The following is a 14,317-nucleotide window of genomic DNA, read 5'->3' on the forward strand; positions in this document are numbered from 1 at the left end:
GAGCGCCGCTCCTTTATCACGTGGTTGTGAGTGTCTCTCCTAAAGCTAGTGTGCTTCCAATTAAACCAGTTGGACTATAACCTGGTGTTGTGTGATGTTTAACTTTGTGGAAGGATGCCATCTGGGACTTCCTGAGCTGGATTTGGTGATCGCAGGAACAAATCCAGTGGAGGCAGAGTAATTGACAATTAAACCTAACCCAGACTGGGGTGCCCACACCCAATAAATGAGTAATGAAAAGTTGCTGGAAATAAAAGTAATCTCACCAGAAACATTTTTGCTGTTTTCATGCTCTCCACTTGGATGAAGTTGTCGAGATGATTCTGCATTCGTTTCAGCCGTGAGTTTAATGTCATTGCAATTGTCCTTACAGCATAATGTAGCAGTCATAGCATTTCCCTCTTTGTTCTGTTGGAGCAAGAATACAATTTGTTAGCAAGGGAATGACAATTCCTTATCTATTCTGTATCCACAATGCTCCGAATGTGGGATCTGGATTTGGTATCAGCTCTGGGGGACTGTCTGTGACAATTTTGCCCATTCTCCCCGTGTCTGAGTTGGTTTTGATTGCTTTCTAGTGATGTAGATTGTCCATGTCAATTTGCCCCGAATGTCAAGGGATTTATTGCCTCGGTAGATTAACCATCATTAAAATGAAGATAGCGTAGTGCTCAGCTCATTGGTGAAATGTTGTTCTGATGGGCTGAATTGCGTCTATTTGCAATATGAGGATTCTCAGTTATAAATTATTAATTTGTCTAGCGCCACATGGTTTACACCACTGTTACTTCCCTTTGACTGAAACAGGTTTTGAATGCCAAATTAAAGAGAAAAAAAATATTCTAAAGCATTTGCTTTTACATCTCGTATCATTGGCATGAGAGTCAGCAAGAAGACCTCACCTGTCTAACATCGCAGTTGACTTTAGAAACCTGTAGGATTCCCTGATCTACAAAACAATGTGCTCGATATGCAACTGAACTGCAAACATTCTCGAGGAACAGGTGTATTTCGTCTCAGAAGTGTCTGAGTAATATTTCAGTTTAGTAAATATGGGGAGCATTACTCTGATGTAAAGCAGAGAAGAGCACAAATGGGAAGGCCAGAATGGTTGACCACATTGACAGAATTGCAGATTGACCGGAAAATGGTATGCAATGCAACAATTCATCCTTCGAGCCAATGATGCTGACATGACTTGCAATAAAGAGGGCAAGTTGCAAATACAAATGATGGGGTGCTGAGGACTGGACAGATCCATTTGTGTTGATTGTATTTAAGATCCACTTCCAACTGGACAGCTGGTTCGCTAGTATGCAACTTCATATTTCTTATATCATACAGAGGACAACTGGAGCTATTATCAGTTATCTCAAAATTGAAACGTTGGGGATTTATGGGACATCATTGGAACTCAGATCTACATTAATTACATCCAGGCTCTGGTCTGAAAGAAGCATTTCTGAAACCTCGTTGGTATAGTGGTGTTGCTGAATATCTTAAAATATGCAATAACACCATCTGTCGGTATTAGATGCAATATGTACTTCCTTTTAGAGCCTGCTGCATTATTCTGGAGTGAAAAGTAAACCCTGGTTTTCAGGTGAGAGACACATGAACGTGGAAATTGCGTGGGTAATCCATTGATTCGTAAACAAAAATGGGTAGATATAGAGTCTCATAGACCTAGATTTGTACAATCCCACACTGCAGAAAGAGACTTTTCTGCCCATCGAGTCTGCCCTGACCCTTAGAAGGGATCCCACCCAGGCCCAAATCCACTGCCTCAAACTCTGCATTCCCAAAAATCTCCAGGGTTTTTACGATGGTTAACCCACTAACTAAGGTATACCAGAGGCACTACAGGGTATTTGTTTAAAGCAGGCCAATCCATCTAACATGAACATATTTCCAAAACAAATAAAAGGTGCTTTAACCCATCAGGTCTGTGTCAGTCAGAAGCAACAAGCTAACAAATCTAATGTTATATCCTAGCTCTTGCTCGATTGTTTTTTATGACTTGATCTTTCTTCTCATGTAAAATGCAACATTGTAAGGATTTATTTTCTAAGAATGGTGAGACTACTTGATGAGTCTGGAAATACAATAAATAATACACTTCTGGTAAGTTGCACGATTGGATAAGATCCGTTTATGACAAATGAAACTCAGCTTCGATCGAAGTGAATGAATTCTGATGGAATGTATTTGCACTGACCTCGTCCATATTTTCTTTAATTTTAAATATACTGTCCTGCTGTAACGCTGAGTCTTTGGATTGCTGAATGTCAGCCGCAGTAGCCAAAGTTCCTATATTTCCTTTGTTATCCCCATCTAGAAAATACAACAAACATCAGATCGTTGCAAGATATAATGCACTGGAAACTTTATGTGAACGACTACTAAATTCATCATTTATAACTGCGCGAACGAATGTCAAGTAAAGCTGTTCATTATATACATGTAGAATGATTTCTCTGTTTTGTTTTGTTATCCTCTTGCTATCCAAAACAAAGCTTTCTAATTGATTATCTCGTTATTGGTTTCTTATTTGCAAAAAGTACAATTTGAGGTCACTGATTTCTCGTCAGGTTACTAAATGTAAATCGTTGAATTCTCACAAGTGTACAGATGGGTAAGTAATCATATCACAACCTGGAAACAGAAATCATCTATTAAAATAAAATCCGAAAGAAGTGCAGAAGCCATCAAAAAGAAATAAGTACAGAAATTGCTGGAAACCTTCAGGGCATCTTGCAGCATCTGGGAAGAGAAATGAGTGGGAAAATTTCAGGAAAGTAGCCCTTGCTCAGCAAATTAACCCTGCAGCGTTCTGGACTCAATATTGGATTTGAGCTTTCCCATGACCTTACCCCAACCTCTATACACTAGGCCTTGTCTAACGCTGTCTATAAAAACGTGTCTGTGTAATATAGTAAGTAATAACATACTGTGTAATTGCATACAATCAATTGTTAGCATCTAACAGTCCCTATTAATAGCTATTCACGCTCCCAACTAGATCATTATCGACCCCTTCATCTATCCAACTGGACTTCTCTCTCTTTAGGATCGATCTCCAAATATCTTTTACAACTTACAAGCTCCCACTACCCTATCGTCTGCTCAGAAAACGGCACTTTCCAAGCTACCATCATTTCTGTGGAAGAGTCAAACACCTAGAAGGTTACCTTAGATTTCTCTCCACAGCTATTGCCAGACTGACTGAGGTTTTCCAGCAACTTCTGCTTTCATTTCTGATTTACAGCATCCACAGTTCCTTTGTTTTTTTTTATTTGTGTTGAACAGGATTTAAATGTATTAACCAGTCCTCTTGAACCTACTGTCTCCTATTCTCGCATAATTCTTTGTAACTCTCTACCTTGAAAAGCTACTTCACCAATGGTGACACTCAACATGTCTATATATTGTCCATTCTGTCTGCAATCTAACTGACACCCACCTACCACTCTAAACCCTGTACTTGCTAACTAAAATGCACAACACCCTCAACATCGGATTCCAATTCACATCTCCTGCACATCTTCTTTCTGTAATGCTCGACACCCACTCAGGCCAGTACCTGTTGCGTGAAACACGTATTCAATTGAGACAGTACCTCGTCAGTGACTTACATCAATAAGCTATCATTCTTTCGACAATTTTCAACAAACAGATGGTGTGAAAAGGTTCAGGCTGACCTCGTTGTAAATTCGCTCAGACACTACTCGAGAGGAACTGAATGGATGGTTAGAGATGCAGAGTGACACCAGCGGTTTGAGTTAATTTCTTGCACTGACTTAGATTACCATAAAAATCTATCCTTCCCCACCTCAGGCGTGGGGACCTTCAGGATAAACCACCACTAGGCATCTGCCCTAGGTCAATTCATCTTCAATGAATCGTTCATCCCAAACAAGTTGGAGGAATATTACTGCATAATGTGTTGTCTGATTTGTATCTCAGATATTGTTTCTAATCTTGAGGGGAAGGTTCTTTACATAAAATTGCATATGGAACTGCAATATGATTACCACTGGAAAAATATCTTACCAAAACCATCTGTGTTTGTATCAGAATGATGTTCCTTTTTTTCTTCCAGTCCTGGATTCCACTTTTCGATCAAGTTATTTGTCGGGCTGACATCCTCATTAGAACTATCACCAATGACTATAGTTTCCATATGTGTATTTTCCTCTTGGTGCTAAGTAAACAAAATTTGAATATATGACCTAAGTCCAAATATTTGATTTCTGCACTTGTCACCTATAATCGAGTTCAGTCAAGCAATAAAGAAACGAACTGTACTGCGGATCGAAATTACAAATTGTGTTTAAAACCTTCTTAATGCGTGTTGTCCAGAATTGTGCACAGTTCATCACATTACACCTTGTCTAACTTTTGAAGGGTTGCATATTATCAGCTTATTTTGCAACACAATGACATATGTTTGAGGAACAGTCCGCCAAAAAATAAAATGCCCAGCCAGATAGCAGTAAATTGCAGTTACAGGTTGCAATGATTAACAACGGAGATATCAGTCGGTATTATTTGAGAACAGGATAAGATACTTTTATGTCCAACATACCTCTAATTCTCCCTGAATAAGTGCATTCTTTTGAAACTGTTTTGGATGCATACTGTCCACAGATTCCTCATCATTTTCAGATGGACTGCCCTGATGTCTGACTGTGTCTTTAGACAGCTCAGAGCCAGCCATCGTTGACTCAATGGATGCAGCTGCAACATTACCGTCCACTGTAAAATAAACATGGAGAAAACTAAAGCTGGAGAGTTGCAAGTGAGGATGTGAAAATCTGGATGTTGTCAAGAACAACCATTTAATGCATGTTTTTACTAACTACAACTGGCTTCTTAAAACAAATAACATAAAACAATATAACAAAATGGTTTATCTGAAAACTGCATTCCTGACCGAATTCATAAAGATAATTAAGCAATGCTCTGTTCATGTCCGTATTGTATTTCAGAAGCAGTAAGTTGAAAGAGGTTTATCTTGTTGTCTTGGAGCATGTAAGATGAATAAATCTCCATAAAAAAACTGAGGTTAAAGCTCATTGATGAATATTCGTACTCTAAAATGGTGGGCATGACACTGGAGATTGATCGATTATCAAAAATACTCAATTGATTGGGAGGTATGGGCTGAGGGAAGCGTTTGCAGGGGGATAATGAGCGCTGCTCTCTGAGCAGGGTCGATCAGACACTTAGTGGCCATTTTGTTCCATTGTGCCGGATCATCCATGAGAACGAAAGAGAGAGACAGAGAGAGACAGACAGACAGAGACAGACAGTCACTGGGGTTGATAGAAAACTGTTGGTGGTAAGAAGACTTGGTCAATAAATGACATGAGTGAATAAATTAAAACCAGGAATGAACTCACCAGCTGTACAGTCGTTTCTACCATTTCCATGGTGTTTATTTTCCTGCAGACCTGGATTTTCACCCTCAATGATCAGGTGCGTCGTGTCTATGCTGTCAGTATCATGGCTGTGCAGACTTTCCATGGTTGCATTTTGATTTTGGCCCTAAATATGACAAAGTCATGCTGAGGTGTTTTATAGCTAACTTCTTCGGGTTTCTGAATTGATTTAGATTCACATATCACTCGCTAGACGCAAACCAGAGACCCAGGTCATGTTCTGGGAATGGAGTTTGAATCCCACCACAGCTAAAGGTGGAATTTGAATTCAACAAAAAATATCAGGAATCAAGAGGGTAACGACAGTGAATTCCTTATTGAATGTTGTTAAGAAAACATTCTGATACGCCAATGTCCCTTCATGGAAACAAACTGACATCCTTCCTTGGTCCGGCCTCCATGTGATTCCGGACTCAGAGCAATGTGCTTGACTCTTAACTTTAATGATGAATGGACGATAAATGCTGGTCAGCCAGCAACGCTCTCATCCCATGTGTGTATGTGTATGTGAGTTCCTAAACTAAACCCACACAGACATGGGAAGAATTTAAAAGCTCCACACAGTCGTGCAAAGCTGTGAGGCAACGGTGCCAAACACTGTGCAACCGAACGGGTAGTTGAGGCAAGAAATGTCGCAATATTTAAAAGTACTTGGATGAGCGCATGAATTATGAGAATAGCCAAGGCTGCGAGCATAGTGTGGCAAAGTGGGCTGGATCAGATGGTAGCGTATATCATGCAGTACAGTCGTGATGAGCTGAAGGGCCTATTCTGTCCTGTCTGATTCTATGATACACCAATACGATTTATTATTTATCTCAGACTCACAGATGGTGGTGTTGGGCAATATATTTGCTCACTCTTATGGATCTTGATGTCTGAAAGCCGGACTGTACGCCAGCGTGTCTCTGGGTATTCATCCATTCACACGACCATCACCATTTCCTCTCTTCCCCCAGCCCACAGTCTGCTACCACCAGACATAAAACAACGTCCTGTCATGCTAATCTCCCCCATTTAGTAGAAATGGCCAGCATTCTCTACCATACAACATCCAACACGTACTTTAAGTATTGGCATAAAAATGCTTCTCTTTCTCTCTTTTTCTCTCGATCTGCAATACGAACTGCACTGCAGATCGAAGTAACAGATTTTATTTTAAAGTCTTCTTAATACGTTGCGTCCAAAATTATGCACAGTTCATCACAATACACATTGTCTAACTTGTGAAAAGTTTCATATTACTCCCGTATTTTCCAACCCAATAACATAAATTAAGGGGGGGGGGGGTAGGAATAGGACAGATGTTAGGGGTAGGTTCTTTACTCAGCGAGTCGTGAGTTCATGGAATGCCCTGCCAGTAGCAGTGGTGGACTCTCCCTCATTATGGGCATTTAAGCGGGCATTGGATTGGCATATGGAGGATAGTGGGCTAGTGTAGGTTAGGTGGGCTTGGATCGGCGCAACATCGAGGGCCTAAGGGCCTGTACTGCACTGTATTGTTCTATGTTCTATGTTCTATATATCTGCCAAAGGAATGACCAGCCAGATAGCAATAAATTGCAGGTATAAGTTGCAAGGAATAGCGACTGAAATGTTATCTGTTTCCCTGGATTCAGGCATCCAATTTGTAACTTTACATCAAAGTTTGCAGGTAGACTATCAAACTGAGATTTTGAAATGTATTCAAATGCATTTGACAAGTTTCCCCCACGGGAACTCGTTGGCAAGTTTTGATCTCATGGAATACAGGGAGAACGAGCCATTTGGATACAGAACTGGCTCAAAAGTAGAAGACAGAGGTTGGTGGTGGAGTGTTGTTTTTCAGACTTGAAGGCCTGTGACCAGTGGAGTGCCACAAGGATCGGTGCTTTTCAGTATTTATATAAATGATTTGGATGTGAGCATAAGAGGTGCAGTTAGTAAATTTGTAGATGTCACCACAATTGGATGAGTAGAGGAGAGTGAAACATTTACCTCAGATTACAATGCGATCATGATCGGATGAGTCAATGGACTGAGAAGTTGCAGATGGAGTTTAATTTAGGTAACTGTGAGGTCCTGCATTTTGGGAAAGCAAATATTAGCAGTGCTTTTAGACTTGATGTTAAGGTCCTCGGGAGAGTTACTGAACAAAGAGATCTTGGAGTGAAGGTTGATAGCTCCTTGAAAATGGAGTTACAGGTCAACAGGACGGTGAAGAAGGCATTTGGTACACTTTTCTTTATTGGTCAGTGTGTTCAGTACAGGAGCTGGGAGGTCATGTTTCGGCTGAACAGGACATTGGTTAGGCAACTGTTGGAATATTGCAGTTCGGGTCTCTTTCCAATCGGAAACGTTGTGAAACTTGACAGGGTTTAGAAAAGATTTACAAAGATGTTTCCAGGGTTGGAGGATTTGTACTATCGGCAGAGGTTAATTCGGCAAGGCTTCTTTTTCCTGGAGGGTCGGAGGCCATGGGGTTACATTATAGAGGTTTCTAAAATCATGAGGGGCAAGGATAAGATAAATGGACAAATTCTTTTCCCTGGAGTGTGGGAGACCAGAAATTGACAGCACAGGTTTTGGGTGAGAGGGGAAAGATAAAAAGGGGGCCTAAGGGGCAACTTTTTCATGCAGAGGGTGGTACGTGAATGAAATGAGTTGCCAGAGGAAGTGGTGGAACTACGTACAATTTCAACATTTAAAAGGCATCAGGATGAGTATATGAATAAGAAGAGTTTCGAGGGATATGGGCCAGGTGATGGCAGGTGGGACTAGATTGGGGTGGGATATCTCTTTGACATGGTCGAGTTGGACTGAAGGATCTGTTTCTATTCTGTACATTTTTAGGGCTCTATGAATTCCAGATCATTTATTTGTTCCCATTACTAGTTTGAGGGATGACATCTCTGAAGGACACAAATATCTGCAACGTGTAACTGAAGAAGCCTCTTTTTGATCATAAAATATGACAACTGCATTATTGGAGCAGGATTATCGGATGTAAGTCACTAATATTCTTCTCTGCCACATCACGGCCAAGCCATTTGACATATTTCAAAACATTATGAAGCGTCACAGAAATATTCTCATTAACATGAAATCTCCTGTCACTCCTTGTGTCATAGCTATTGATCTCAAGTAGAGTTTCAGGGTGTTTTTTGTGGAAATTCCTTAATTCTACCTTGACTGTTGTCCTTTGATAATTGGGTGAGTAAGGCCAGGAAGAGAGACACTGAAGAGCCATATTGAAATAGCATTGGATACATTGTACTTGGTCATTTAAACGTTTCTTTTTCCTTCAGCTGGCTTCAAGAATGAGACACTTTTTTTATTTTTATGAGCTTAATAACCTCTTTCCACCGTATTGCGATTATACGATTCGAAACCAAATAGGATTTAAACAATTCAGAACATAACTTCACAATTTAGACCCTGAATTTTTTCACCATCTGTGGAAACATCCATTCCATTTCTCAATGGTTTCAATACTAAATACAATGTTGTGGTTCTGTTCGCCGAGCTGGAAATGTTTGTGGCAAACGTTTCATCCCTTGTCTAGGTGACATTCTCAGTGCTTGGGAGCTTCCTGTGAAGCGCTTCAGTGGATTTTCCTCCGGCATTTGTAGTGGCCTGTCCCTGCCGCTTCCGGTTGTCAGTTTCAGCTGTCTGCTGTAGTGGCCAGTATATTGGGTCCAGGTAGATGTGTTTGTTGATGGAATTTGTAGATGAGTGCCATGCTTCCAGGAATTTCCTGGCTGTTCTTTGTTTGGCTTGCCCTATAATGGTAGTGTTGTCCCAGTCGAATTCATGTTGCTTGTCGTCTGCGTGCGTGGCTACTAAGGATAGCTGGTCGTGGCGTTTCGTGGTTAGTTGATGTTCATGGATGCGGATCGTTAGCTGTCTTCTTGTTTGTCCTATATAGTGTTTTATGCAGTACTTGCATGGGATTTTGTACACTGCATTAGTTTTGCTCATGCTGGGTATCGGGTCCTTCGTTCTGGTGAGTTGCTGTCTGAGGTTGGCTGTTGGTTTGTGTGCTGTTATAAGTCCTTGTGGTCGCAGTAGTCTGGCTGTCAGTTCTGAAATGCTCCTGATGTATGGTAGTGTGGCTAGTCCTTTGGGTTGTGGCATGTCCTCGTTCCGTTGTCTTTCTCTTACATCGACCTGGACCCAATAAGGACAGCTGAAACTGACAACCGGAAGCGGCAGGGACAGACCACTATAAATGCCGGAGGAAACACCACAGAAGCGCTTCACAGGAGGCTCCCAAGCACTGAGGATGTCACCGAGACAGGGGACGAAACGTTTGCAACAAAAATTTCCAGCTCGGCGAACAGAACCACAACAACGAGCACCCGAGCTACAAATCGTCACCCAAACTTTGAACTAAATACAATTCCTGGCAGTTGAGATGTTCAAGAATCAATGAACGACAAATACAAGTGGTTTGATTTCTAATCAATGCAGTAGGCTTACTATATGGTACTCCCATTATATCCGACTAAATTTCTTTCTTATTGGTCATAAGGGAGGACTGGCGTGTCAGGTTGAAGGATGAAAGAAGGTTGAAACACCGGAGTACATTTACGTGGACTCGAGGCTGAGTGGTTAATGGTTCGTATGCAAAATATAAAAGTGAATATTAGGACTTGGTGGTAATTCTATGCAGTGTGTTTACACTTGGAAGAGTATATTGAACATAACATTGTTAATACCTAGATGACATCAGGATCAAGATAATATACATTGATGTTAAACCTACCTCCAATTCTCCCTGATTGAGTGTATCCTGTTGAAACTGTTTTGGCTGCATACTGCCCAAAGGTCTCTCATCATTTTCAGATGGACTGCCCTGTTGTCTTTCTCCATGTTTGGATAGCTCAGGGCCAGCTATCATTGACTCATTGTGTGCAGCTGCAACATTATCGCCCTCTATTAAATGAACATGGAGAAAACTAAAGCTGGAGAGTTACAAGTGAAGATGTAAAAATCTGGATTGAGGCTGTTGTCAGGAGAAACGATTTAATGCGTGTTTTTACTCACTACAAAATGGCTTCTTAATGCAAATAACATAAAACAATATAACAAAATGACTTCTCTGAAAACTATATTCTTAAATGAATTGATAGAGATTAGTAAGCAATGCTGTGTTCATAGCCTAAGTTAACTAAGCGATACAGCACATTATTAAATTATTCAAAATTGGCCTTGGAAACCAGATTAAGACGAGAAAACAAGTTAGTTCCCAGGAAACATCATTGGCTTAATATTATGTCTATTTGTCATATCATTTCACTTTATTGGATTACTTTTGAAATGATGGTTCTTCTGTTTGTTTTTAAAAAAAAGCCTACAATAGTTGTTCGCATTTTAGGATAAGTGTACGGCTTTTCCAGAGTACACAGAAGTGTTTCAATTCTGTCTTGCTGGATAACCTCTGCACAGTGTCATAATAAATTGCTGAAGCTTGCTAAACGAGACCAAGCTGCTAGTAATCATTTGACTAATTGCAGAACCGAGGGGCCCTTCCCGGAGTCAAGATCGTCACAGGATATGACAAACCATTCAAGAATCATCCATTTATCAACATCATGTGCTGCATTTAAATGTTCATGACTTCCACATTAAACACACAGTGAATGGAAGCCAAATTAGTTGTATTCACTGTATATATGTGTCATAACCTTTCTATATTCTCCAACTGGGCTTTCGCACACGTCCAATTCCATTGATAATATTATCACCTGCTTATCCAAAATGCAGACAACATGAAGTGCATGTTTGCATCTGTGATAACTCCCCCGCCCCTTCTCTGATTGTAACCTTTGCATGGGCATAAAACAATGAATCGATAAGTGATTACACTGCATTGTTAAGATGGAATGCAATTGGCTGAATATTCACTCATCACCGCTACCTCAATCTAGACACCTGGAGAACAATATTCAACCCGACGCCTGTTCCACCAGAATCCGTCAGGAATCATGTCAGAGTTGTATTTTAGAAGCTGTAACTTGAAAAAGTTGGATCTTGTTGACTTGCATCATGTGAGCTGAAGACGTTTCCATTCATTACTAAGGCTAAAGCACATTGATGAATATTCACACACTGAAATGGTGGGCATAAGAGTGAAGATTGATTGATTATCACAAATACTGAAGTGTTTGGGAGGTATGGGCTGAGGGGGATAGGAGGCGTTTGCCGAGGGATAGTGAGCACTGATCTCCGAGCAGGGTCTTTCAGAAACTTAGTGAACATTTTGTTGCATTGTGCCGGATCATCCCTGAGAAAGAGCGAGACAGACAGAGGGAGGAAGGAAGAGAGATAGTGAGAGAGACGGGGGGTAGATAGAGAACTACTGGTGGCAACAAGGGTTCGTCAATATAAACCATGAGTGAATAAATTAAAAACGCAAATTAACTCACCAGCTGCACAGTCGTTTCTACCATTTCCGTGGTGTTTATTTTCCTGCGGACCTGGATTTTCTTCCTCACTGATCACGTGCGTCGTGTCTTTGCTGTCAGTATCATGACTGTGCAGAATTTCCATGCGTGCATTTTGATCTTGATCCTAAATATGACAAAGATATGGTTAGGTGTTTTATAGCTGAGTTCTTAGGATTTCTGTTTGTGATTCACATATCACTCGCTAGACTCAATCCAGAGACCCTAGTCATATTCTGGGAATGGAGTTTGAATCCCGCCACAGCTAACGGTGGAATTTGAATTCAACAAAAATATCTGAAATCAAGTGTCTAACGACAGTGAATCCCTTGTTGAATGTTGTAAAAAAACGTCTGATTCATCAATGTCCTTTTACAGAAACAAGCGGACATCCTTCCCTGGTCCGGCCTCCATGTGACTCCAGACTCAGAGCAATGTGGTTGACACTTAACTTTAATTATAGATGCGCAATAAATGCTGGCCAACCATCAATGTTCTCATCCCATGAATGTATTTAAAAACAAACCTAACACAGACTCAAGGAGAATGTGCAAACACCACACGGACAGTCTGCAGAGACTGGAAACAAATCCAAGTGCATGGAATTGTGAGGTACATGTGCTAACCAATGAGCCACCATTATATCCATAGTACAGAAATCCTTAAAACAAATGCATATTTTTGAAGTGTTTGTTGTGCCAGAATTGAAACGACAATGTCATCAAATTATCTTGGGTGCATAATTTGTTAAACAAAAATGCAGTAGTTTCTTCATTCTGCCTCCAATATCATTGGTAATACCTGGTAACTCAAACACGTTCACAATTCTCCATACCGAGCTCCACTTACAGCGTGAGGGCACATTAGTACAGAGACCTCCGATGTTTTTGGTACCTACAGCTCTTATTTCCCTTTTCAAATCCACAGTTCGATCTTCTTCGCGTCATGAAGGAAATATAGAAACTCTGTGTTTCTTCTATTCATTTACAGTAGAGAATTTCAGATGTTTATCTGTTCCTCACTTTATGCGCTATCCTTCTGTTTTATTGCCCCTCGCTGAGCCTAATGTGACTTTCTGAATTCCTTTCTGATGTCTTCTCACAAACTACATTCCTACCACATTGTTTCAACAGCATACTGAAGGGGAGATTATGTCCTGTAGTTCTACTGCTGGATTGTTAATGCAGAAACCGAAGTAATGCCCTGTGTACCCAGCTTCAAGTCCTCCAATGGCAGATATTGTCATTTGCATTCTAAATGTAATCTCACGCTGGTTATGAATTTACACAAATACTGAACTTCTAACTGCTATTAGAATCAATAAAACAACTGCTTCATTAAACTATTTTAATTAGATAAATCATAATGTAATTTCATTAATATCAGTAATGATGGTCGGACATGCCATTGCAATATTCTCGCTGGTTCTGTCTATGCCATTTGCCGAGAAGTGCGAGGGAGAAGAAAAGTTCAGTCTTACCGTTTAAAAGACTTATTTCAGGTGTCAAGGTCTCCATTTGCCGAGAGTAGTGAAATAATTCTGGGAAGTTTTAAAGTGGCTGAGCTCTGAACTCGAGACCCTACACCTCCCACCCACATGGTTAGATTACATTACAGTGTGGAAACAGGCCCTTCGGCCCAACAAGTCCACATCGACCCGCCGAAGCGCAACCCACCCATTTCCCTACATTTACTTCTTTACCTAACACTACGGACAATTTAGCAATTCACCTGACCTGCACATCTTTGGACGGTGGGAGGAAACCGGAGCACCCGGAGGAAACCCACGCAGACACGGGGAGATTGTGCAAACTCCACACAGTCAGTCGCCTGAGTCGGGAATTGAACCCGGGTCTCTGGCGCTGTGAGGCAGCAGTACTAACCACTGTGCCACCGTGCCGCCCACGTCCTCCAGAAATCGTGGTACATATTGGCACCAGTGATATAGCCAGGAAAGGGACTGAGGATCTAAAAGGTGACTGCATAGAATTAGGTTGGAAGCTGAAGATCAGTACGAGTAGAGTAGTTATCTCAGGTTTGCTACAAGTGCCACGAGATAGTTAGATGTGGAACAGTTAGCGAGTGCAGCTTAACACGTGGCTGCAAGGCTTGTGCAGGAGGGAGGGCTTCAGATACCGAGACCATTGGGATATATTCTGGGGAAGGTGGGACCTGTACATGAAGGACGGGTTGGACCTGAACCGGAGGGGCACAAATGTCCTGGGTGGGAGATTTGCTGATATGATTTGGAAGGGTTTAAACTTGCTTGGTGGGGTGGTGGGGTGGGGTTGGGAATCAAAGCCACATGTCTGAGAGGGGGTCCGTTGCAGATGGGACAGTGACAGGATATATTGAATCTATCAGGAAGGTTTCTCATGTGATGAAAGGAAGGGATCGGTTAAAGTGTGTGTGCTTTAATGCAAGGAGTGTCCGAAGTAAGAGTGA

At 41.2% G+C, this 14,317-nt stretch overlaps 1 protein-coding gene across 6 annotated transcripts in view; it reads right to left on the reverse strand.

The window, feature by feature from the left end:
- The window catches only part of LOC122544084, a 66,939-nt gene that overhangs the window by 30,778 nt on the left and 21,844 nt on the right, over positions 1–14,317 (reverse strand). For all 6 annotated transcript variants that reach the window (XM_043683097.1, XM_043683100.1, XM_043683099.1 and 3 more), the window contains 7 exons: positions 11,855–11,999; positions 10,192–10,361; positions 5,406–5,550; positions 4,589–4,758; positions 4,054–4,204; positions 2,219–2,334; positions 267–408 (listed from right to left, as the gene is read on the reverse strand). In XM_043683097.1, coding sequence (XP_043539032.1) covers positions 267–408; positions 2,219–2,334; positions 4,054–4,204; positions 4,589–4,758; positions 5,406–5,550; positions 10,192–10,361; positions 11,855–11,999 — 1,039 coding nt within the window. The remainder of the gene's footprint in view (positions 1–266; positions 409–2,218; positions 2,335–4,053; positions 4,205–4,588; positions 4,759–5,405; positions 5,551–10,191; positions 10,362–11,854; positions 12,000–14,317) is intronic.

The sequence above is a fragment of the Chiloscyllium plagiosum genome, chromosome 46 (genome assembly GCF_004010195.1).
Source record: "Chiloscyllium plagiosum isolate BGI_BamShark_2017 chromosome 46, ASM401019v2, whole genome shotgun sequence".
Lineage (NCBI taxonomy): Eukaryota > Metazoa > Chordata > Chondrichthyes > Orectolobiformes > Hemiscylliidae > Chiloscyllium > Chiloscyllium plagiosum.